The sequence below is a fragment of the Solanum lycopersicum genome, chromosome 12 (assembly GCF_036512215.1).
Source record: "Solanum lycopersicum chromosome 12, SLM_r2.1".
Classification (NCBI taxonomy): domain Eukaryota; kingdom Viridiplantae; phylum Streptophyta; class Magnoliopsida; order Solanales; family Solanaceae; genus Solanum; species Solanum lycopersicum.
The window spans coordinates 69,149,449-69,172,904 of record NC_090811.1 but is presented as its reverse complement, the minus strand read 5'-3'; the positions used below and the strand labels follow the sequence as shown (position 1 = coordinate 69,172,904).

Here is a 23,456-nt window from a genome sequence, read left to right as displayed (position 1 = left end):
TAATTATTTGTTATTTGGAACATATTGACTAAGATCGAACCCCCACCAAATAGATAATTAAGTCAATCGAATCCTTTTAAAAATTCTCAAAATATTTTAGAAGTTTCGTCTTTCTATTTGAAGCTTAAAATTTTGGCAAAATAAATATAATATATTTTACGATTAGACGTATTTTACAATTTTTCGAGTAATATATCTGGAGAGTACCCTGTCTCTTGGAATCACTCAATCCTTTAGTTACCTATTTTGAAGTATCTGATGGTTGTTATGTTCCATTCTATTAAAATTTAAGTGAAGAAATTGGAAAATGTTTGATGAAACTAAATAAACTCTCAATAAAAAGAACTTGTATTTAATTGAAATAAACAATCTTTCGAACATATTCAAAATACAAAATAGTTTAATTAAATAACAAAACAATTGCAACTCGGAATGGGAAAGGAAAATAATACAAATAAAGAATTACAAATTTTGAAATAAAACTCATAATATGAGAACTCTATGAGTTATATATGTTGAGCTGGAGGAGTTCCTTGAAACATGTTAGAACATGAAAAATGGAAATTTAATAATATGGAGGTGGCGGTGATGGAGAAGGTGATGCCTTCTTGTAGTAGTTGTTTTCCGGAAAAGAAGGCACTTTGTATTCTTCTTTAGGACCTGACGGAACCTTTGGAACAAATGACACCTTTTTGTAGTTATCTTCTGGAACTGATGGCTTCTTGTAGTAGTCATTTTTCGACAAAGAAGACACCTTGTATTCGGGTTTAGCAACTGAGGGTACCTTTGAAACGTATGACACCTTCTTGTAGTTATCTTCTGAAACTGTTGGCTTCTTGTAATAGTCATTCTTTGACAAAGAAGGCACCTTGTATTCTTCTTTAGGCACTGAGGGCACCTTTGGAACATATGACACCTTTTTGTAGCTATCTTTTGAAACTAATGGCTTCTTAAAGTAGTTATTCTTAGGCAAAACAGGTACCTTGTATTCTTCCTTAGGCATTGAGGGTTCCTCTGGAACATATGACTCCTTTTTGTAGCTATCTTCTGAAACTGATGGCTTCTTAAAGTAGTCAAATTTTGGTAAAAATGACCCCTTATATTCTGGTTTAGCCTTTGAGGGTTCCTCTGGAACATATGACTCCTTTTTGTAGCTATCATCTGAAACTGATGGCTTCTTGAAGTAGTCAAATTTTGGAAAAGATGACTCCTTATATTCTAGTTTAGCCTTCGTGGGTACCTCTGGAACATAGGACGCTTTCTTGTAGTTGTCTCCTTGAACTGATGGCTTCTTAAAGTAGTCAAACTTTGGTAAAAATGACTCTTTAGATTCGGGAACATATGACTCCTTTTTGTAGATATCATCTGAAACTGATGGCTTCTTAAAATAGTCAAATTTTGGAAAAGATGACTCCTTATATTCCTTTTCCGACACTGAGGGTACCTTGAAGTCTTCACTTTTGACTTCTTTGGTTGTTACTTTATTGTATGTTGAATCTGATGATTCATAAGGTGAATATGCCACAGTGCATGTGGCAATCAAGAAAAATGCCAAAGCACAAGCAAATTGCTTCTTCATTTGGCTTCCCATTAGGAAGAATTGGATTCTCAAGGCTAGATAAGCTTTTTTTTTTTTTTTTTATTCTTGTGTATTTGAGAATAGAGAAACTAGGAGTTTATATAGCCTAAAGTAAACTAAGAAAATGACTTGATACTTCAAATAATTCCAAACATGTATGTTTATTGCTGTTCCACTAACATTTTTGAGATAATGGAAAGCCATGAACAATTCATACACCTTTTCTTGGCTTAATTATTTTATAAAATTAAATCCAAACCTTTTTTTGAAGTTCTAAGGTACCATAAGATATTATCCAAACTTTAGGGGGTTTGGATGAATAGGTTTTAAACTTCAGTGTGTCTGAATGACAATTAACTATTTTCCCTTCTCCTTCTTCAATCGCCATTGCACAAAGAACCTACTTTTCTTTTTTGTTTGCTGAAATTCTTACCAATCTTTTGTTTCTATCAAATACTGAAAGTCCAAACTTTTTGAGGTTTCAGCAAATCACAGGTATTTTTTTTTTATGTTGATTGAGTAGCAAGATTGCTTTTTTATTCAAATTCAATGAATAAGTATGTAAAGATTGCCTTTTTAATAAACACCCATAAAGTTAAAATTGCATCAAATATGTGCATAATCAGATCTGGTTGTCTCTTTTTCTTATCCTCTTTTGTCTGCTCACTGCTTTTGGTTTTTCGTTTAATCTTACCTCTTGTTCAAACCTATGTTTTCGTATTTGAGCTGCCTTTTTTGTGGTGTTTCTGTAACTTATTTTTCTGGGCGTTTAGTGGCTTTAGGGTTGAGCCGCCTTGTTTGTGCAACTTGAATTCACACCCAATATCAAGAATGAATGAATTTGTAGTTGAGGTATCAACTTTGCGTATTCATTAGATACCAAGTTTGGCTTTTTATTCAACTCGAGAATCAAATTAGTATTGCTTTGTATATCGAATTGTGTAGAGGTTGGTTATAAAGAATATTGGGGACAGGATATGACCTTAGATAGAAGGCGTGGAGGGTAGGCGTGTCCCCCCTCCCCTCCCCTTTTTGGCTAAATTTGCAGCCTGGGGAAGGGCATTTGTGGTAGATGATAGAAAGGTGTGTTGCTAAGGCCTTGTTTTTCATTTGGCAGGAGTTCTCTAAGATGCTTTCAAGAATTGCTAAAATCCCACTAGTGAGTTCACATCCTGAGGTTTATGAACCATGTGATGATTCGTTTGCATTGGTCGATGCATTATTAGCTGATCGAACTAACATGTTACAACAGAAACCTTCAATTTGTATGGAAATTGGTTGTGGTAGTGGTTACGTTATTACATCCCTTGCTGTTATGCTTGGAGACGAAGGATTTGTTCCATACTATATTGCAACAGACATCAACCCTCATGCAATAAGGGTGACTCGTGAGACCATGGATGCTCATGGGGTTTATGCAGAGTTGGTAAACACTGATATTACCTCTGGACTTGAGAAGCGCTTGGCAAGATCAGTTGATGTGCTGGTTGTGAACCCTCCTTATGTTCCTACACCTGAAGACGAAGTTGGTTTTGAAGGCATCACTTCGGCATGGGCTGGAGGGGAGAATGGTCGAAGCGTTATTGATAAAATACTGCCTGCTGCCAACAATCTTTTGTCAGAGAAAGGCTGGTTATATATGGTCACGCTTACTGCTAATAAACCCTCAGAAATATGTCTTGAGATGAGAAAGAAGGGTTATGCATCTCGAATTATCCTTCAAAGATCAACTGAAGAAGAGAGCCTTCATATTATCAAATTTTGGAGAGATTCTGATAGCCACTTGGAGCTGAAGAATCTAAGTTATTGGTCAAAACTGGTAGGGAATTAGCCAAACACTTGATCCTTATTAATAGTTGTGAAGTGAAATAATTTATTGGTTTGGATGCTTATTAAGAGTAGTTAACTTGATGAATTATATGGAGACATTGTCCCACATCAGATAGTGAGTGGGAAAAACAGTGCTTAAAAGTAAAAGGATGAGTACACAATTTGGGTGTGAAGCTAAGAATTACATACATTCAATTGATTTGATCCTTATTAATTTTCCTTTTTTAATTCCGATGAATATGAATCGCTTGCCAAGGATTTCGTTGCTTGGACTCTCCAGAAATGTATTACTTTTAGAGGATCGGACACATCTCACGGTATTTTTGAAGGGTTCATTTCTGATTTTGAACCTTTTTACCTTGTGGCATTTATCCTACATGTTTCATAAAGAACTGTCATTAGCTCCTTTTATATGCTAAATGCAGCAAATTAAGTGTTGAAAAGTTGCATTCAGACAATTTTCTTTGCACTGTTGCAGTTGAGCAACCTAGTAAAGAGAAATTTACGAAGGGATATCCATGTTCTTTAGAAGTGTTCACAAAGATAGACGGGGTCGTTTGATTCATGGATCGAGTTATCTCGGAATTACAGTTATGCGATTATAATTATTGAATTAATTTATCCCACGTAATACTAAGTTTATCGTCCACTTTATCCCGTGAACCAAACTACTCATATGTATATACTCAATATCATCCTTATTTGCATTACCTCATTTCCTTCTTCTATTAAGTTCTCTTGTGAACCATTTGAAACAAGTGAAGCTTGACCATATGGTTAATATCTAAAGTTATGAACCTCGAAAACACTCAATTTTGTTCAATTTTACTGTTATCTAAAAGTCTAAACACAATTGGAGTACCTTTTAAATTCTAAAAATTCTTATTTAACATGTGCAAAATTAGGTAAACTAACCATACTTACAACTTATAAACCTAATAAATACTATTAATTTGATTATGCATGCATCAAATCAAATAGAATAATTCACTTTCTCATTCTATCATAAAAGTATTTCTACTTTAAATAATTATCTCAATTTCACAAAATAAATATATATATAAATATATAACACAAATACACTTTTATCAATCTAATTCCGCACATAACAAAAGCTTACATATTTAATTTTATTTTTAAAAATGTATATATATCATAATTTTGATTTTTCCTTAAAAAAAAAGAAAAACTATATGGCCGACCTTTTACCGACTTTATCTCTAATTTCTCCTTTATAATAATACTTCTCCTTTTTTTCCCATTTCTCTCTCTCTAAAACTCCTCAGCCAAACACTTCCCAACACCCCAAATTCCCATTTCATTTCCATTCTCTCTCTCTAGAAATCTCTCCATCATGGCGGCGCAGAAGAGAGAGAAAGAAGAAACCGAGCTGAAGGTGCCGGAATCCATCCCTCTATGCTCTCCAACTCTACCGGTACCTTCACCATCGCCTCCTTCTACGACGACGCACCTCTCAGTTGCTGTTATCTCAGATCTGAAGCGTTCTGATAGATCGTCGACGGAGAGTATAGATCTGAAGGTTTCTAGTATGGATGATCAATCGAGATCTACATCAGCTGCATCGCCGGAAAGTATGGATCTGGTTGGTAGAAAAACAGGGGTTAAGAGGCAAAGAGAAGCGAACCGATGTTCTGGTATGGGTTGCCGGAGGAAAGTCGGATTGATGCCGTTCCGGTGCCGGTGTGGGGAAGTGTTCTGCTCGGAGCATAGGTACTCCGATCGACATGACTGTAGTTACGATTACAAAGCAGCTGGTCGTGAAGCGATTGCTAAGGAAAATCCAGTGGTGAAAGCTGCAAAAATTCTCAAAGTTTAAAATTGGAAATCTGAAGTTTTTTTTTTTTGTTTTTTTTGGGTATTTTCAAAGTTGTTGAAGCAGTCAAGGGTGGGTGGGAAATGAATGGTGGAGGTGTTGTGTTGTAAATTTGACGAATGGATGAGGGTATTGTTGTCATTTTTAAGTTATTAAAATTATTAAAATAAGTTAGTGGACATCCTTTTTTTTTTTGCTTTTAACTTTGTGCTGCGTTGTACTTGTGTCATTTTCTCACATGAAAATTATTTATTATTCTTATCGATGGGATTATAATTTTTCTTCGATCGAGGTTTCGCTCTATAATATTTTATAATGAATTCCTCTTAGGCAATTTAAAAGGTTTCGAGTTGGAATGGACGAACATGTGTTAGTTATCAATCATTTGCGATGTAAATATTGTGGTAGGATGATCGCAATATTGAATCTATCTTTCAATAAGCGTAAATAATTATTAAACGTTAATATAATTTTTATGTGTTTGCTCCATTTTAAATTTACGTGTAAAAAACGATCCTCTTATACCATTTTGATATAATTACATACTTTTATGTTTTGTTTTACTAAATATGTATTAATCAGCAATTATTCAAGTCGAACTTGTATTCAAAGTGCGGAAAAACATTTCCTTATTTTAATTTAACTTAAAATATTATTCCCCAAAAATATCTAAATAAATTTTAATTCCAGAACAATAACTTAATTTCAATTTCAAATAATTTTTTTCCTCAAAGAATATTAGCCAAAAACACACTCTTCTATCCACGTGGCAAACAATATGAGCAAAATTTCACAGATTTGATATTTCTGCTTCACTAGTTGTACTCTTGTTCTTAAAGGGTTGTACATACTCCATAGTGACAATAGTTTTCTCATTTCTGTAATATAATAATGGAAAAATCACTATTATAGTAGGTAGGGCAACAGCGGTTTTCCATTACTCTTCTCTTCTGAGTTCTGTGGGCGCTTGATTTCCAACAAAAAGGTTAGTTTTTTGATCTTTGATGAATACCCTTTTTGATTTATGGTGATTAGTGCTATAATTAAATGTGATTCAATGAAATAAAACCAAAAAAAATAAAGAATTGACGGTGTTGATCCCAATGATTTAAGATTTTGAGGTCTTAACTGATTTTGTTGGTATAACACTGATATTGATTTGTTTAGATCAAGAAGCTGTTTGAGGTGGTGTATTTGAAATTGTATGTAAATTGGCTTGTTTTTTGTGTGTTTTATCGAGTGTTTTGATGAGGGTGTGAGAAGTTTCCAAGACCCCTTTGAGTTTCAGTTTCAAAATGTTCGATTTTTTCTTAAAAAGATGATTTTTTTGTTATAGGGGTAGGGGAGGGGGAAACGGAGCTAAAGGTGAGAGTCGAGGTAGTCAATCAATTGAGTTACTAAGATTTCGTTTGATATTTGATTTGTAGCTCAGATTCTTATATCAGTCAAAGTGCTTATTCAATGCCTTAGCGGCTGGTATTATCCGATTTCTGTAAGCATGATTTTGATGAAGTAGCTATGTCAGCTAATGTAGAAGGTAGGCTTGTGTATGTGTTTCTTTGTCTGTCTTGTTGCGGTGTGCAATTTTTTAGAACACTTTGTGGAGGACTTTTTGATTTTTACTTCGTACTCTTGTGGTTTATTGGAGCACTTCGGATTTCTTGGCAAAATTTGATCTTTAATTCGTCTTGGCGACTGGTATCATTAGATTTGTAGATGAATTGGCTATTCCAGCTGCTGTAAAGAAATTCTACTTAAAAAGATTGTCTTGGACCCCCCAGGTCTTTGTCTAGTGGTAAGTTGCTTCTTGTGATGTGTGGATTCACAGGTTTGAACCTTGGTATAGAGGGGTGGACCCATTATCCTCCTTGTTTCGAATTGTGTAACACTCCCTTGGGGATTTCTCAGTTATAAATTTTTTTTGCCTATTTGCAGCTCTTTGAGTGTCTTGTTACCAATGTGTGCTTTTTTAGAACACTCCAGGTTCCTTGGTTGTGTGTGATCATTGGTTTGTACTTTGTACTCTTGCTGGAATGCTGATCATTGGTTGTGTGTGATCATTGGAGTGTGTGACTCGCCTGAAAAGGAATTGAGTTTCATTCAAAGCAGTATGTTGCTTTTGATAAAATGTTACTGCAAGGCTATGAGTGATGGTACATATAGAGGGGCTTATGTACCTAAGTCTTTGATCCTCATCAAATTCTCTAATGGTGCGAAAGGCACATTCCCTTTTCAATGGGAGGATGTTTTTGTGATATTCTTTAAAGAAGAGTAAGTGGATATCCACTGTTGTGGGAGAGTAGAAAAGAATGAGGGAGGAGGGGTCCATGGACTTTCAGGAGAATTACTAGTTTCGAACTTCAGTTGAGGTGATTTAATGCTGTCTATAAGAGTATACACCTAAGAAGCTGGATTGGTGACAGACAACTCTTTGATGTCTCTATTTGTTTTGCCAAATCTTTTGTTTTTTGGTGGGATGGTAACTGGATTTTGTGCATGCAAATGAATTAAGATTATACATGCTCAAGCTGGTTATTTGGGATACTTTGCAAGTTACTGCACATTGTGTTAAAACAACAACATGGAATAAAGGTTAAGTAATTGCAGCTAAAAGAGCTGTTCCATTCATGTTTCAACTTGCTAAAAGTAAGTTCTTGTTTATTCGGTTTGATATGTCTCTTGTATATACTACAAACAGATGGGTCACAAGATCTTCAATTTCTTCTAGAGAGTAGTATATTAACGGTCATATGTGGAATTAGCCGAGGTGGGCGCAAGCTAGCCCAGACACCACGGTTATCAAAAATAAAATATCAGTGGTCATATTTTCCTAAAATCTTAAAACTGAAGTTTTGGAAAATCCTGTACCAATAATATACTTGATTCTAAGATTGGGTACTTTTTATGCAAGTGTGTTGGTAGAATGGTGTTTAAGCAAATTTTGAGCTCAAAACATTTAGAGTCATTTGTTTATAACTCACATTGTCGATAGACATTTGTTTGCCTGATTTGCTTACTGTTTCTATTGTTCAGGTTTAGAAAATCAGAAGTTACGAGATGGTCAGAGCTTATTCACAAGAGCACACATATAAGCATCCATGGGAAAGAGTAACTTCTGCATCCTGGCGCAAGTTTGCTGATCCTGAGAACAAGCGCATTCTATCGCATATCCTCGAAGTTGACACATTGAACCACAAGCTTGATTCCATCTCAGGGAGGCTTTATACGACTCGTGCCATAACTATTCATGCACCAGGACCATGGTTCCTCCGCAAAATCATTCGTCAAGACATCTGCCACTGTGTAGAATCAACTGTTGTTGATGCCCAATCTCGGTCCATGCAGCTCTCCACTCGAAACATTAGTCTGGAGAAGTACATAGAAGTGGAAGAGAAAATCAGATATGACCCTCATCCAGATAATCCAAAGTTATGGACCGTCTGCAAGCAGGAAACGAGTATCAGGATTAAGCCCTTATCAGCACTGGCTTCAATGGCAGAGAAAATTGAACAGAAGTGTGTGGACAAGTTTCAGGCCAACAGCGCAAAGGGAAGAGAAGTAATGGAACGAATGTGCAAGTACCTTGAAGCTGAATCCAGAGGCATTTCAGCATGATTTAGCATTTGAACTATACATTAGGTTCCTTCAACGCTACCATCCGCCCCCTCCTTTAAACGTGAGAGGTGAGTTTATGATGAGCACTTGGTTGGCAGATCGAATGTCATCGTTCTTTCTGAACTTTTTGTAAGCTACAGTAGATGCAATAACTAAGTTATCCTATATCTTCTTTGTGAGGAAATTTTACTTTAAAAAATTACTTTACCCTTGCAGTTTGAATGTGTAGACATTCTATGTGAATGACTCACAAATGAACTTAATTTTGCTGATGTGAATATTAAGCCTTGTTGAAGATACTATCTGTTCGATTTCACAGATATTATATTACTAGAAAATGTGATAAGTGATCCTTGTAAACAAAGATGTTTCATCTTTACCTTATAAGTCGACTCTAACTTGTATAAGACTAGTTATTGTGTTTAGACATGCAATATCTGAAGGAGTGTCATGTCCACTAAATTGGAACATGACAAACTTGGTCAAGATGATATCAATGGGACCAGCAACATGAATTCTACAACCTGCAAATGTTTCTTAAAGACACCCATTTTCATGAACAAACAAAACATCAAAGACAGCATGTTAAATGTTAAGTATAGATAAACACATGCCAAGATGATCATGTGGTAGAAACAATTCTTAGAGGGTTGAAACTAAGACTATTAAATTGAACCATACTGACACTAAAACCTCCAAAACTTTTATGGGTAACGGGTTGTCAAGGTATAAGGTAAATTATTTCGATATAAATTTTGAAATAAAATCAAGTAAATGACACTCATTGTTTTTAAGAGCAAACATCACTTTTTTTTTTCTTCTGGAGTTTATGATTTACAAAACAGAAATTCATGGTTGTCTCGACTTTTCGTGTGTATTAATTCATTATTTTCGCTTTGTTTGAACTCAAATTTTGTGGCATTCTTGACGACCTAGTAAATGAGACTCATAGTTTTTTGAAACACATGTAATTTTTTAGGGTTTATAAGTCACGAAAAGAGAATTCAAAATTATCTTGAGTTTTCTTGTATAGTAGTCCACCAATCTTCTGAAATATATCTAATAGACATTGTTTGAGCTCAAATTTTATTGGTCCATTCATGAGTAAATGGTATTCATAGTTTTTCATCCCATATATCATTGAAGATATTAACTAAAATCAGTATAGCTTTTTTTAATTAAAATCTCTATATAATTATTCCATAAAAAACAAAATTGATTATCCAATATATACTTTTTTTAATAATTCTTTAATATTCTGATGTTGAACCAAAATGATCCTTTTTTATGAAGAGCTAGGAAGGTCCCATAAATTACCATTTACGCATAAACTAAAGAAGGTACAAAATAATTAACCAAAAAAAATAAATGAAGAAAACAAAAATGTATTATTTATTTTAATTTGCTCTTTCCTACTTTTCTTTTTAATATATTTTTTTTATTTTGATAATTTATTAATTTTAATTTTTACGTAACATATTTAATAAGTTTATTTTATTTCTTTCGTTTCAATTTATATAATATTTTTAAATTTAAACTGTTTAATTCTCGAATAATAAAAAAATGTCACATAATATAAAATGAGAGGGCATACTTTTTTTAAAACTCGGTAATAAGTCAAACTAAGACAAACAAATTAAAAACTAGGAATTATTTGACAAAGCCACTTTTCATTGGTAGATTTGCTGATTTAGCAGCTCCCAAAACAGTACTTAATAAATATTCTTCTTCCCCAATTTACCTTTATACTATTGGACCCATTGCCCTCTCTCTCCCCCTCTCCCCCTCCATTTCTCCTTCAAGAATCCATAGTCAGATCACTGAAGAGGTAAAAATTGTAACTTTATCTAAGTTTCAGTTTATTGCTACTCTTGTCTTTGGAATTTGTTTTTACCTGTTTTAGCTTTTTGGGTTTGTGAAAGATTTGATTTTGACAGGATTTATGTAAGCCCCAACATGGGTTCTTTGTATATACTCTTATCGAGCAAAGCTGGTGCTGAATTTTTCATGGGTAACAACTTATGGTTTATCTGAATCAGTTGTTTCAAGATTAAATTTTTATGTTTGGGGTTTGTTGGATTGTGCTGATTCAGTTGTTGGCATGTTGGATTATGATGAATTGTGGGAGATAGATGTTTTTGTTTGAAGTTTAGTATTTTGGGAGTTACAAGAATGTGTTTTTAGGCTGATTTTTGGTTGTGAAGTTGGATTTTTTTTTTAGTTTAGTTATTTGGGAGTTTCAAGGATGTGTTTTTAGGAAAGGGAAAAGGATTTTAAGGGCTGATTTTTGGTTATGATTTGTGAAGTTGGGATTTATCTGTTCTGAGAAGTTACAAATTGGTTTTGGAATAATGAATAGTTCTGGTATGGGTGGTGGTTTTTTATCTGGGTATAATGGTGGATTTTTGGGGATGAATATGCTGCAACAACCTGAATCAACTAGTAATAATGCAGTTCTTGGTCATCAGATGAACCACAATAATGTTCAATCGTCGGTGAGTGCAAAAATGGGGCTTGAACATGAAAAAACTATAGGTTTGATGGATGCACAAGGTTGTATGGCTTATGGGAAGGATAAAGCAGTTGGGCCGAGTAATGTTGTGTATAATACTAGTAATAATCCTAATAGCAATACGAGTGACGAGGATGAGCCTAGCTTTAATGAGGATGGAAATGGTGAGAACAACGGTGGGGCACCGGGGAAGAAGGGATCTCCATGGCAGAGAATGAAATGGACTGATAATGTTGTTAGGCTTCTTATACAAGTAGTTGCTTGTGTTGGAGATGATGGTAGTTTGGAAGGTCCTGGAGTGGGGTTGAAGAGAAAATCTGCTTGCCTTCAGAAAAAGGGTAAATGGAAAACAGTATCCCGAATAATGATGAGTAACGGTTGTCATGTCTCACCTCAGCAGTGTGAGGATAAGTTTAATGATTTGAATAAGAGGTATAAGAAATTGAATGATATTCTTGGGAGGGGTACTTCTTGTGCTGTGGTGGAAAATCCGGTTCTAATGGACTCCATGCCGCAGCTTTCAGCCAAGGCCAAGGACACGGTGAAAAAGATACTTAACTCAAAACATTTGTTTTATAGAGAGATGTGTGCTTACCATAATGGGCAGAAGATACCTGATTGCAATGATCTTGAATTTCCAGCTCACTCTTCACCTGTTGCAGCACCGTGTGCAAAAGATCATAATGGCTCCCAGGGAGACGAAGCTGAAGAAAATGATGAAAGTGATGATGATGATGATGAATCGGATGATAACCATGGTGATGGTGATGCACGTAAAATTGGAGATTTTGATGAGAGAATGAGACGAGTTGAAGAAAATGGCTACTTCTTGCCACAAATTAACGGGAATGATAATTTTTTGGCTGAAATTAATGAGTTTTTTCATGACCCTACAAAATCCCAGTGGGATAAAAAAATGTGGATTAAGAAACGGATGTTACAACTGGAAGAGGAAAAGATTGGCATCCAGGCTGAAGCCTTTGAGTTGGAGAAACGTCAGGTTAAGTGGCAAAGGTTCTGCCGCAAGAAAGACAGGGAGTTTGAAATTGAAAGGCTGGAGAACAAGAAATTAATGTTGGAGAATGAACATATGGCATTGCAACTGAAGCATAAGCAGCACGAATTAGACAGTACAAAGCCCAACATTTCTTTCAATTCTGCACCTCTGAGCTTAGATAGACCGATGGGAAGAGATCAGCTTGATGCAGCTAGGTATCATTAGCTAGTAAGCATCGGAAATCTCCAAGTTTTTGACAGCCTGTCATCACCCCCTTTTGTTGTAAAATCTTTTTAAAATGTTTTACAGCTAACATGCAGCAGCAAACTTGTTAATCTGTTCTTTCGAATTGTCCTAGTATTTTTCTTTAATATTAACTGCATCAGCTATATGAAAGTCATGGTTGGATACTCTGATTGTTTGTCTAAACTTCTATCTGATATCATTTAGAATATGAATCTTGTGTGCCTTCTAATCGTTAAAAGTTAGTTAAGAACCAGACCCAACTTGCATTTTGTGATATTCTGTCTTGCAGTGGCATTCTTGCACAAAACTTAGTATTGTGCATCAAGAACCCTCAACTCGTCTCCACTTTGTCAGTTGAGCTCTCCTACTAGCAAATGATCATCTAGACACCTTCAAAATTTAGATGTCAGATCATTGTCGGGTGTCTACATGGCACAGTGGGATGAATTAGTGTTTAGTTGAAAGTTGAGACCAAGTTGAGGTGTCTAGATATGCTTACAAAGTTTGTTTGAGTGTCTGTTTATGTATTAAATGTCTAGAGCATCATGTCACCTCTTGTTATTTGTTTAGTTTGGAGATCACCTATGATGTTCCTTGGTCTAGACTTTCTATGCTCTGTTGTACATCCATATTTGGTGTTGAAATAGGCCAGTCTTTCCCATACAGTTCTGTTTATTCAAAGCTTCTGAACTGGCAGTAGCTGCCTAGTAACTCCCCTCGACCCCTGCTTTTCCTTTGCAGAATCAAAAACTTTGGCAGAGCTAGTTCGCCAGAAAATCACACCTCATATACAAGGTCAAGTTTTTTGGTTTATGTGTAGTATACGTTGAATTCCCTTGGTGAAAATCCTGCATCCGCCATAGTGCTCCCTTTCCCCCATCCATTTCTCTCTCTCTCTCTCTCTCTCGGATTATGAGAGTTATATTCCCCTTTCCCTTTCCTTCTCTCTCACGCACACACACAGTGAGGGAGATGCATGTATAACTTTGAAAAACTATTGTTATGCATTGCCAAACTGTTATTACTAGACAGAGACACTATCCTTTCATGCTGATATTTTGCAGTTTATCATTCTGTACCTCTCCCCAAATTTATCCCAGTGACTACACTTTTTAAGGGTTGTTTAAGATATGATTTCCCAAGATTGATCTTGAGAGAAAATTGATCTTCTGTTTGGTAGGAAAGGTTTACTAAACGAACACAATATAAATTTTATCCCAAGCTTGATCTCGAATATCCCATCAAACTTGATTATTTTATACCATCTCTTATGTGAGATAAATTAGCCCAATGATTATAATCCTTGGACCATAATTCCGGGATAATCTAGTACGCAAACCAAATTACATACTAATTTAGAAATCTGCAGGCTAGTTCCTCTGTGTTATACAATCTGTTGTGTTCTGTTTTCTGATGAAAGCTCTCCCCTGCATACTAGACACTCTTGGACTACACTTTAAGGGTTGTTTGGTACGTGGAATAACCACTCCCGCTAGCAACAGGTACTAGCTCATGTAGTCGTGTTGTACATACACTACCTAGTGTTTTTGTTTCTGCAAAGAATTTGAAATTCGAGATCTCAGGGTTCTCAATTGACTTCGACTTGGGCGATTACAATTACCAGGTCATTTCATTGTCACTAAAATTGCATTTGAAGGCATTGTATAGGATGAATTTGATAAAGATTATCTAAACTTCAATCATATATTATTATAAGTGGGAAGCTCCAAAGTGAAAAGTTGAATTATCATTTTACCCCTACACAAATTGAAAGACTATAAAATATTTAATTAAACTCATCTAATATAATTAATTAAATATTTTTATCTTTAAATAATGAAAATACTCCTTTGATAATTTGTGTAAGAAAAAGTAAATATATATTTAAATAAATGCTATTGACTACAATACAATGAATGTTTAATTTCAAGATTGATTCTTCATATTCTTGTATGTGTATTAGTACATATATTGAATAATTATACTCAGCCGCTTCAACTTTAAACAATAACTACAAATTTAGTTTTTTTTAAAGAATAAAATATAAAGTGTCCTTTCACTTCTTCTATAAAGAAATTCAATGATATTTTATTAATCTTTTTATAACTTTGACTTTTGAATTTCTATATCTTGACTATAAATATCATTTTGTGCTTCACTAATTTTTCCATACGTAAATTGTTCCATGATATATGGTGTATTAGTTTTTATGATAGCTAATTCTCTGCACTCCTTGTATCTTAATATTTGTTTGATAATTTTATCGTAGATTAATTAAGATCTGTTTAAATTTCTCTTCTATGTGTTCAAGTGGAATTTTTATTTTGTGTTATTATATTAGAAATGAAGATGTTATACGTTTATTGATGTTCATTAATAATATATTTGTTACTTTCACCTTTCATCCATGGAATGAGTTAATGACATATTCATGACAATCCTTTCAGTCTCTCAATTATATCTTATCGGAAGATATTTTGAATAATTGGAAGAGAATAAAGAAAGTTGTCATCTCTTACCTGTCTATATTTTTTGTACTTTTTTCTTTCATATTGTTATTTTTAGCTTCATTTTAATATTTTTGTTGATTTCTGTAGAGGTGTTCTTTTATTTACCATTAAAAAATCTCTATTTTCTTTTCCGAGTTAATTCCTATTTGATAAATAAATAACTACAAATAAAAAATTATTGTACACAATAAGACTTTCTTTGCATGGTTGATAATTGTTCTTGCTTTGGTGACCACAAATGTAAGTTGTATAGCTTTTAAAATACTTTATTCCTGATTTACTATTTTATTTTACAAACTTTATAGTAAAAAATAGAGTTATTAGTTCTATTAAAAGTGTGAAGCAACAAAGTTAAAGGTTGGATTACTAAAATAATCCTATAACTTTATATAGAGTATAACACTCTTTGAAAATATAAAATATGAAGAGTTTGAAGGGTTACTTAATAATTAAATACATTTAATTCAATATACCATATTCATCTACTAAAAGTCTTTAGCTACTGGTGAAATATGTAAAGATGTTTGAGACTTTGATTTCCCTCATTCACTTTCTTTCATTTAATTCATTTTAATTCTAACATGAAGTTTAAGTTCAAATTGTCCAATTTAATTGATTATTTTTCTCTTAGTTAAGTTAAGACTCATCTTTACAAGAAAAAAATACATATATCTTTCAATACAAAAGAAATGCTTTGTTGATTTTCTTGTAAAGAAAATTTGAGATAGCTGCAATATGAGTATGCCTTCTAGCTTGCCTATTATCATATATTATTATAAGAGGGAACAAAAAAGTTAAAAGTTGAATTACGATTTTACCCTTATTATAAATTAAAATATTATAAAAATATTTAACTATTTAATTTAAATATTAAGTTACATTATTTTATGGAAATGTTAATGACTTTTGCACTTCTTTAGAATAATTCTTAATTAAAATATCTAATTTAATTTATTTTCTTGAATTATTTACCCTTTAAATAGATACATGTATATGATTTATCTTCTAAATTAATTTATGTTCTTAATTAATATTTGTCTTAAATTTTTGTAACACTTGACCTTTCAACTTTGTAAGTGAATCTTCATATTCCAAAGCTATATTTTTTCCTATAAATACAATCTTTTAACATTATTTTTATAGGAAGATTTATATGTGATACAATTTTTGTGTGGAAGACTAGAAAAGCTTTGATCAAGTGAAGAAAATTTCAAGGCAAGAAAATTTATGTCAAGATTACAAGGCATAGTATGATTCTACTAAAGTATCGAAGCTTGATGTATTTTTTTTTTTTACTTATTTGTCGAGATTGGAACTATGGTAAGACCCCGCCATTTATGTAGTTAAATATCACTTCCATTAACTTGTCTTCCAAATAATTTAATTTTTTATGATCAAAAGTTGAATGTTTACTACTAAAACTTTGTTTCAATTTGCATTTTCAAGAAAAAACAGGAAAAAGATTGTCTTAGAATTTTTCTGTTTTTCGTTGGTTGCGTTATGCTAAACTAGTGTATAAGACATGCAAAACAATTAATGCCTACAAGATTTTCTAATTTCAAATTATTAATAATTACGTTTATGCATTTTAAATTTTAAATATTTGTAAAGAATCATTCTTACATGTGCTTGTGGATAAAATCTATAGTTTTTCGACAATTTTCATTAAAATTATCATGAGATCCAAATCCCAAAGTCAAAAAAATGATACACCAAAATGCTTAAGAAGTTAGAAGATCTTCTATCCTTTGACCAAATATTGCTCCTATTAATTTTTTAACAAAAAAATTTAAAATATATTTTAACAAACTTTTAATTGTAAGAATACTAATATTGTCATTTTGACTCTCCATTAAATTAAAATCTAATTTATTTAATTAAATATTAATATTTTATTTATATAATTACATAATTTAAATATCAATCATTGCACTTTAAATCTTAGTTATTTCCTTCTAATAAGTTTTTTATTTATAAATTTGAATTACTTAATTGCCTTCTACTTAATGAGAAGGAGAATTTCATCTTTTACTAATTAATGTCAAACATTTTATCTTCTTGAAATGTATAAATATTAATTTAATTTCAACATTTTTATGAGACAAAAAAGACATTTTAAGAAAGTTAATCATAAGATAGTGTGCCTCCATTTTTGTTTTTGCTACTTTATTTTATCTTTTAAAACAAAAATTATTTATCATTTTATTCATCCTTATGAAGTAAACGTGCAACGCACGTTTCGGAAACTAGTTTCTTATATATGTGAAAGTTCTTTATGTATTTTTTTTAATTAATTGTTGTAATTTGTAACTATTTTTTTTGTTGATCTATTTTTATTCTATCAGTAAATTACTAAATCAAAATGTACAACACACATTTAACAGATAATTATTTTTCTTTCACACTATTTGTGGTTTCTTCGTCTTTAATATCAAAAAGGTCATATAAACACATCGTTACAACAACTTCATGCAACTTAGCTTGGGACACACGTGCAACGCACGTGCCCGAAACTAGTATAAAATAAGTACCAAATGTCGATATATATAATATATAAATTACTATTTAAAAAATAAATAAATATGAAGTTATTAAATTGAGTCACAAAAACCTTAAATTTGAATCTATCAAATTTAAATTCGTATGGTTAATCGTACCTGACTTCTATATTCCTTTGGTTGTAGATCTTCTGTTCTATCATTGCCACCGCCGATCTAAGTAGAAGATAGCTAAACCAGATGTCTAGTGTTTATCGCACTTGACTTCTATATCTCAGTATTTATAGATCTCTTTTTCTAACATTGTTGTTGTCGATCTAAGAAGAAGGTAGCAAAGTAAGATGTCTATAGTTCATCGCACCTGATTTTTTTATTTTTTTTTTATACATAGAATTCATTTTCTATCATTGTTGTCGTCGATCAATTTCAGATACCTAGTGACGCCGCCAATCTAAGCATAATGTTTCAGATACCTAGTGATGCCGCCAATCTAAGTAGAATGTTTCAGATACCTAATGATGGGACCGATCTAAGAAGGGTTCAGATGCCTAGTGAACTCATTCGTAATAAGTAAGGGTTTAGTAGGCCCACTTGTGTCGGAGAATCTTTTTTTTTCTTCTGTTTTGCACTCAGTATCAGTATTCGTCTCAAAATTTTAGCTAAATCAACTTCAAATTGTATACCGTCATTTAAAATATGAATTACTTTCACTAAGATTTTTTAATTCTCAGGATTCAGATCCCCTTCCATCACAACCATACGATATAATAAAGGACCTCAAAATCCTTAATACATCATTTTGTAATTATGAAAAAAATAGCCAAATGTCCCAAAGCTACTGTTCAATTACTAACTATACACAGAGATTTTAAAGGAATATTTTAAATGTAAAATATATATCTCTTAAAAACCTTTAAATATTTTATCTTTTTTACTTTTAAATTTACAAATATATATTTAAGAGTTATTATCTAAAAAAACCATTGATATATAGAATAATATCACAATATCCCAACAAAAATAGAAATTATCTTTCCTTTCTCAAAAATCCACTTGTAACAATACATTAGATATATGTTTTTGTTGTTTAAAGAAATATTTCTATTTCCCTTCACAATTGAGAAATGGATACGTACCCTACTTGTCTTTTTTTTTTTTTTTATAAACATAACAAAAAAAATAAAAGTTGCATATAATTTTATTTAGTCTTTATTAATTCACCTTTTGGTATCACTAATACATGTATAATTTTATATAATAATTTAGATATTATCTTGTCAATAATCTTAAGTTTTCAAACTCATTAAATTTGATCCAACAACTCATTCAATTTGATGTCACATATTTAGGTAGTCCCTAATCTATTGCAATGGGCCATGGGGTAGTTGTGCACTAAAAAGAAGTCATGTGACATACACACTAAACTTCAGATGTTACTCTTTCATCGAAGGTATCTAGTTGTGCAATCTCAAAATTTAAGTGTTTATTTATGTATAATGCATTTTAAATATAAGATTTAACACGAAACTGAAACACCTTTCAATCAGCTCATTGTTTAACTATAATTTTTCTTTTATGAAATAACTGTAATATTATTGCTTAAAAGCATACAAAAAAACTGATTAAACATCATTTACATCACAATGTTACACAAAGAGAACAAATGTAACTTGTCAAGCTAAGCTATTATTTCTTCTTTTGTCACTTCTTTGCTTTTGCTGCTTCTTTCTCCTTCCCATCATTATTTTGTGTTCCAGTTCTACAATGATTCTTGCAAGCCATCTTGGATTTCCAGTTGAGAACATGATATATATTATGGATAATCCAATACATAGTCCACTTCCATACCCCATAAGAGCAGCTTTCCAAAAATCATTCAGAAATTCAGAGTCGTTTTCTTCATCGTCTAGTCCAGATGTGGTATCATTTGTCTCTGAATCATTACCACAACCTTCTGAAAGTGGGAATCCACGTAATCTATCATTACCTTCATATGAATTGTTCTCAAAGGTATGGAATTGTTTTCCTTGAGGAATGCACCCTTCGAGATGATTGTAGGAGAGATTTAAGACTTCAAGAGAAGTAAGAGAAGCAAACTGTGCTGGTATCTCTCCTACAAGATGGTTGCCTGACAGGTCCAATGATTCAACTGAAGACAGACTTCCAAGTGATGACGGTATATGACCTTGTAATCCATTATGAGATAAATTCAGCACACGAAGTGCAATGAGATCTCCCATAATACTTGGAATATATCCTTCAAATTTGTTGTTTGAAAGATCAACAGTGGTGTACAGGAACAAGATTCTTACAACTTCAAGCTCCAATCCCTTGGTTACGAGAGCTACTGAGTCTTGGTAATATCGATTCCCTTCATCACTCGGTGCATTCATCGTTTGATCAACTGTCCTCATGGCTTTCAAATGTTGCAACAGACTCGTTGGTAAGCTTTTTGTGAAGGCATTGGAGGACAGATCTAATATTCTAAGCTGAGGAAACATGTTTCCAGTCGGTAGAGTTTTAATGGACCCATGCAATTTATTGGATCTCAAACTTAGAACTTTCAGCTTTGGCAGAGTCCCCAACCACACGGGGAATGTGTCATTGAGGTTATTGTCTCCTAAATCAAGAACGTCAAGTTGCTTGCAATTGGTCAAGGATTGTGGGATTTTCCCCTCCAGCTTATTCCCACGAAAGTTGAAGCTTTTGAGTGCACTTCCAATTCTGAAAGTCGTTGGAAGAGTCCCTGAAAGGATGTTGTGGTGCATATCCAGAACCTCGAGGCTACTGATATAACCCAAGCATTGCGGAATTTCTCCCTTCAAATTGTTTCTTGCCAAATCAAGCATTACCAGTGATGTCAAGTTGCAAATATCTGAAGGAATTTCTTCACTCAGATTATTACGGGATATAAAGAAGAATCTTGTGGAAATTGGTGGAATAGGTAGTGAACCTTGAAGCAAATTGGACCGTAAATCAATAGCTTCTATAGACAGAAGAGGAATTGAATCAACACCTTGCAGCATGTTGTGGGATAAATTAAGACGTTGCAATGAAAACATCCAGTTAGACCATGCCCAATCAGGAATTCTTCCTTGAATCCTATTATTTGAAAGATCCAAATGCCAAAGAAGCTTTGCGGATCTTAGAAACTCCAATTCTTTCACTTCACATGCGGCCAACTGTAAGCTCATAAGAGATCCTGGCAAAGTAACATTATGTTTGTTCTCATTTGTCAACGAGATATGATTATATGAAAGATCAAGATAGTAAAGCTGTTTGAGGTCAGCAAAGAGGCTGACATCCACATGGCCACTAAAATTATTGAAAGAAAGAATAAGGCCTGTTAGGTTCACATGGTTTTGAATCAACTTGGGAAGAGGTCCTTGCAGCTGATTATTGCTTAAATCAATCCAGATCAGTGAATTTGAATTGAAATCCTCAAACTGACCAGAAAACTGGTTATTGCTTAAGACTAAACGACTTAGTGACGGAAGAGAGAACATCCCTGATGGTATTGTTCCATTCAGGGAGTTATATTGAAGGTCCAAATCCTCTATGCGCGTGAGATTCAAAAGAGATTCAGGAATAGGCCCTCTAAGTTTGCAATTTTTAAGAGACAAAGAATGCACCGAAGTTAGATAGCCAATAGACTCAGGCAAATTATCAGAAAAATTCACGCCACTGAGGTCTAACTCGATGAGAGATGCACTACTGTTCCATTTAGTCTTCGGAAAATAACCAGTGAGCTGATTGTTGTTTTGTAAGACAAGTGTTTCCAGATTGGGAAGGTGAAAAATACTCTCAGGTATTATCCCGTACAATCCTGTATTTCCCATCCTCAGAGTTGTCAAATGAGAAGAAAAATTTGGAGGAATGGTGGAAGAGATGTTTATGGAAGTAAGATCAAGCTCTCTTAATTGAGTCAAATTCTGAAGGAGCAATGTCAAATCATGGGCTGTGAGTCTTAGAATAGTTTCAAATGACGGGGAGAGATGAAGAGACTGTAATTGAGAAAGATGGGATATTTCAGAAGGGATATGACCTGAGAAATAGGAGTCAGAAAGATCAAGAAGTGTCAAGCTCGAGAACCTTCCAAATTCAGGCGAGATGTGAGAATTAGAGAAGTTATTAGAAGAAAGGTCGAGCCTTTGAAGATGAGAGAGTTGGAAGAGACTGCTATTGGAGTCAATCTTTCCTACAAGACCACTGCAACTGAGATTAAGTTGAATCACATGGCCAGTCATTTCATCACATATGACTCCATCCCATGAGCAACAATCTCTGCTCCTATTCCATGAACTCGTATAAGAGTAGGAACTACACGTAACTAATGAGGAATCTACTGTGAGTGTTTTCTTGAATTTTAAAAGAGCGGTGCTTTGATCTTTGTGGCACAGATGAGGTATAGATGAAGAAAATGAAAACTGACAAAAACAGACAAAGAGCAGAAATAAGAATTTTCTGTATCCCATGATTTAGTTCAAGTTGCTTCGAAATACTGAGTGATTCTGTGTACTGTGAGTTGGTAGTGAAAATTAAGAAAAGGCTATTCATATCTATATAGGAAGATTTCTTTGACTAGTCCTATTTCATTGAAAGGTACACTTACGTCTGTAGACAAGGACTTAACCAAATAGTTTTGTTGTGTTAAGTCAAGACAGATAATGAATTATGAATGTAAATGTGTTACACATATAATTCAGACAAAGACAACCAAATAGTTTGTTGCGCTAAGTCAAGGAAGATAATAAATAATGAATGTAAATGTGTTACATATATAATATAATTCAGACAAGGACATAACCAACTAGTTCTGTTGTGTTAAGCCAATACAGATAATGAATTATGAATGTAAATGTGTTACACATATAATTTAGACAAGGACTTAACCAAATAGTTTTGTTGCGTTCTCATTCCACTTGTCCGACTCTAAAAAGTATAATGTAAATGAGGATCTCAAGTAATGATATTGGAACACAACTTATCCACAAACGATTGAGTCTGCACTGATAATTAATATGGGTGTGGTTTAACGGACAATGAAGTGGATGAAAACCATAAGAGATCTGTAGGGTTCAAATCTTAGTAGAGACACAAAAATACTAGCGATTTCTTCCCATGTGTTAGAAATCTGAGATAGTAAACCTCCATTCATATCGTTGCTGGTGCTGGTATGTTGGCTTGATATAATTACCTTCAGGGACATCCCATACTCTGCCTTCACTTCTTTCTCGAGCTCGATTATATTAGGGACAACTGATAACACATTCTCAAGTTCAAAGTCTTCTTCATAATTGAGTCCCTCTTATATTCTGTGAGATGAGTATTATTCATTTGCAAGTTGTACAGTGAGTAGCCAGGAATCCAAGCAATGCATAAACTTTATTCAATACACTACTAATTTTGTGTTCCAGTTTTTCAATGATTCTTGTGAGCCATTTCGGAATTCCAGTTGAAATCATGAAACATTGTACATATAATCCAATACGTAGTCCAATTTCATACCTTATAAGAGCAGCTTTCCAAAAAATATTGAGAAATTCAGCATCGCTTTCTTGATCATGAAATCATGAATATAATCCAATACATAGTCCAATCTACACATAATATTCCATTGAATACATTAAAACATTACATAACTTGATATATCATAATATTACATTTCCTAAAGTTGATAGAGGAAGAATAAAAAGCCTACTTATAAACCAAAAGCTGCAGTTTCTGATATTATTGTATCTCTGATGAGCATTCCAATGAGTTCTTCTCCAACCACCTGCATATTTGAATTTGTTTATTTACTGTTTGATGTTTATATTTACACAAAGAAAGTCA

The 23,456-nt window shown here is 33.3% G+C and overlaps 6 protein-coding genes across 8 annotated transcripts; 4 read left to right on the top strand and 2 right to left on the bottom strand.

Annotated features, from left to right (window-relative positions):
* Positions 1 to 325: 325 nt before the first annotated feature.
* LOC101247800 (protein PELPK1-like) lies at positions 326 to 1,591 on the bottom strand. The gene has a single exon (XM_004252811.5). It carries the CDS (start codon positions 1,589 to 1,591, stop codon positions 566 to 568), a length of 1,026 nt encoding a protein of 341 aa, XP_004252859.1. The 3' UTR covers positions 326 to 565.
* A 333-nt stretch (positions 1,592 to 1,924) lies between these two features.
* On the top strand, positions 1,925 to 5,504 carry LOC101249900 (uncharacterized). The gene is made up of 2 exons (XM_010316373.4): positions 1,925 to 2,074; positions 2,697 to 5,504. The coding sequence occupies exon 2, from the start codon at positions 2,709 to 2,711 to the stop codon at positions 3,408 to 3,410; it is 702 nt and encodes a 233-aa protein (XP_010314675.1). The 5' UTR covers positions 1,925 to 2,074; positions 2,697 to 2,708; the 3' UTR covers positions 3,411 to 5,504.
* Positions 4,660 to 5,446, top strand: SAP10 (stress-associated protein 10). The gene has a single exon (NM_001345930.1). The coding sequence runs from the start codon at positions 4,764 to 4,766 to the stop codon at positions 5,244 to 5,246; it is 483 nt and encodes a 160-aa protein (NP_001332859.1). The 5' UTR covers positions 4,660 to 4,763; the 3' UTR covers positions 5,247 to 5,446.
* Positions 5,505 to 5,950: 446 nt separating the features above from the next.
* Positions 5,951 to 9,157, top strand: LOC101250487 (uncharacterized). 3 transcript variants are annotated; one of them, XM_004252821.5, is made up of 2 exons: positions 5,951 to 6,228; positions 8,277 to 9,157. In XM_004252821.5, exon 2 carries the CDS (start codon positions 8,301 to 8,303, stop codon positions 8,856 to 8,858), a length of 558 nt encoding a protein of 185 aa, XP_004252869.1. In that variant the 5' UTR covers positions 5,951 to 6,228; positions 8,277 to 8,300; the 3' UTR covers positions 8,859 to 9,157. The 3 variants fall into 3 exon arrangements, with proteins under 3 accessions (XP_004252869.1, XP_004252870.1, XP_069148760.1); XM_004252822.5 differs by having other exon boundaries at positions 6,157 to 7,889; XM_069292659.1 differs by lacking the exon at positions 5,951 to 6,228 and adding an exon at positions 6,273 to 6,780.
* Positions 9,158 to 10,523: 1,366 nt separating this feature from the next.
* On the top strand, positions 10,524 to 12,777 carry LOC101246904 (uncharacterized). Its single transcript, XM_004252808.5, has 2 exons — positions 10,524 to 10,686; positions 10,796 to 12,777. Exon 2 carries the CDS (start codon positions 11,210 to 11,212, stop codon positions 12,590 to 12,592), a length of 1,383 nt encoding a protein of 460 aa, XP_004252856.1. The 5' UTR covers positions 10,524 to 10,686; positions 10,796 to 11,209; the 3' UTR covers positions 12,593 to 12,777.
* Positions 12,778 to 19,172: 6,395 nt separating this feature from the next.
* Positions 19,173 to 22,991, bottom strand: LOC101245143 (receptor-like protein Cf-9). The gene has a single exon (XM_004252802.5). It carries the CDS (start codon positions 22,094 to 22,096, stop codon positions 19,295 to 19,297), a length of 2,802 nt encoding a protein of 933 aa, XP_004252850.1. The 5' UTR covers positions 22,097 to 22,991; the 3' UTR covers positions 19,173 to 19,294.
* Between the last annotated feature and the right edge of the window lie 465 nt (positions 22,992 to 23,456).

Bases quoted from the DNA above. Each gene is read 5' to 3' on its own strand.
- LOC101250487 (XM_004252821.5), top strand. From the start codon at position 8,301: ATGGTCAGAGCTTATTCACAAGAGCACACATATAAGCATCCATGGGAA.
- LOC101247800 (XM_004252811.5), bottom strand. From the start codon at position 1,591: ATGGGAAGCCAAATGAAGAAGCAATTTGCTTGTGCTTTGGCATTTTTC.
- LOC101249900 (XM_010316373.4), top strand. From the start codon at position 2,709: ATGCTTTCAAGAATTGCTAAAATCCCACTAGTGAGTTCACATCCTGAG.
- LOC101245143 (XM_004252802.5), bottom strand. From the start codon at position 22,096: ATGGGATACAGAAAATTCTTATTTCTGCTCTTTGTCTGTTTTTGTCAG.
- SAP10 (NM_001345930.1), top strand. From the start codon at position 4,764: ATGGCGGCGCAGAAGAGAGAGAAAGAAGAAACCGAGCTGAAGGTGCCG.
- LOC101246904 (XM_004252808.5), top strand. From the start codon at position 11,210: ATGAATAGTTCTGGTATGGGTGGTGGTTTTTTATCTGGGTATAATGGT.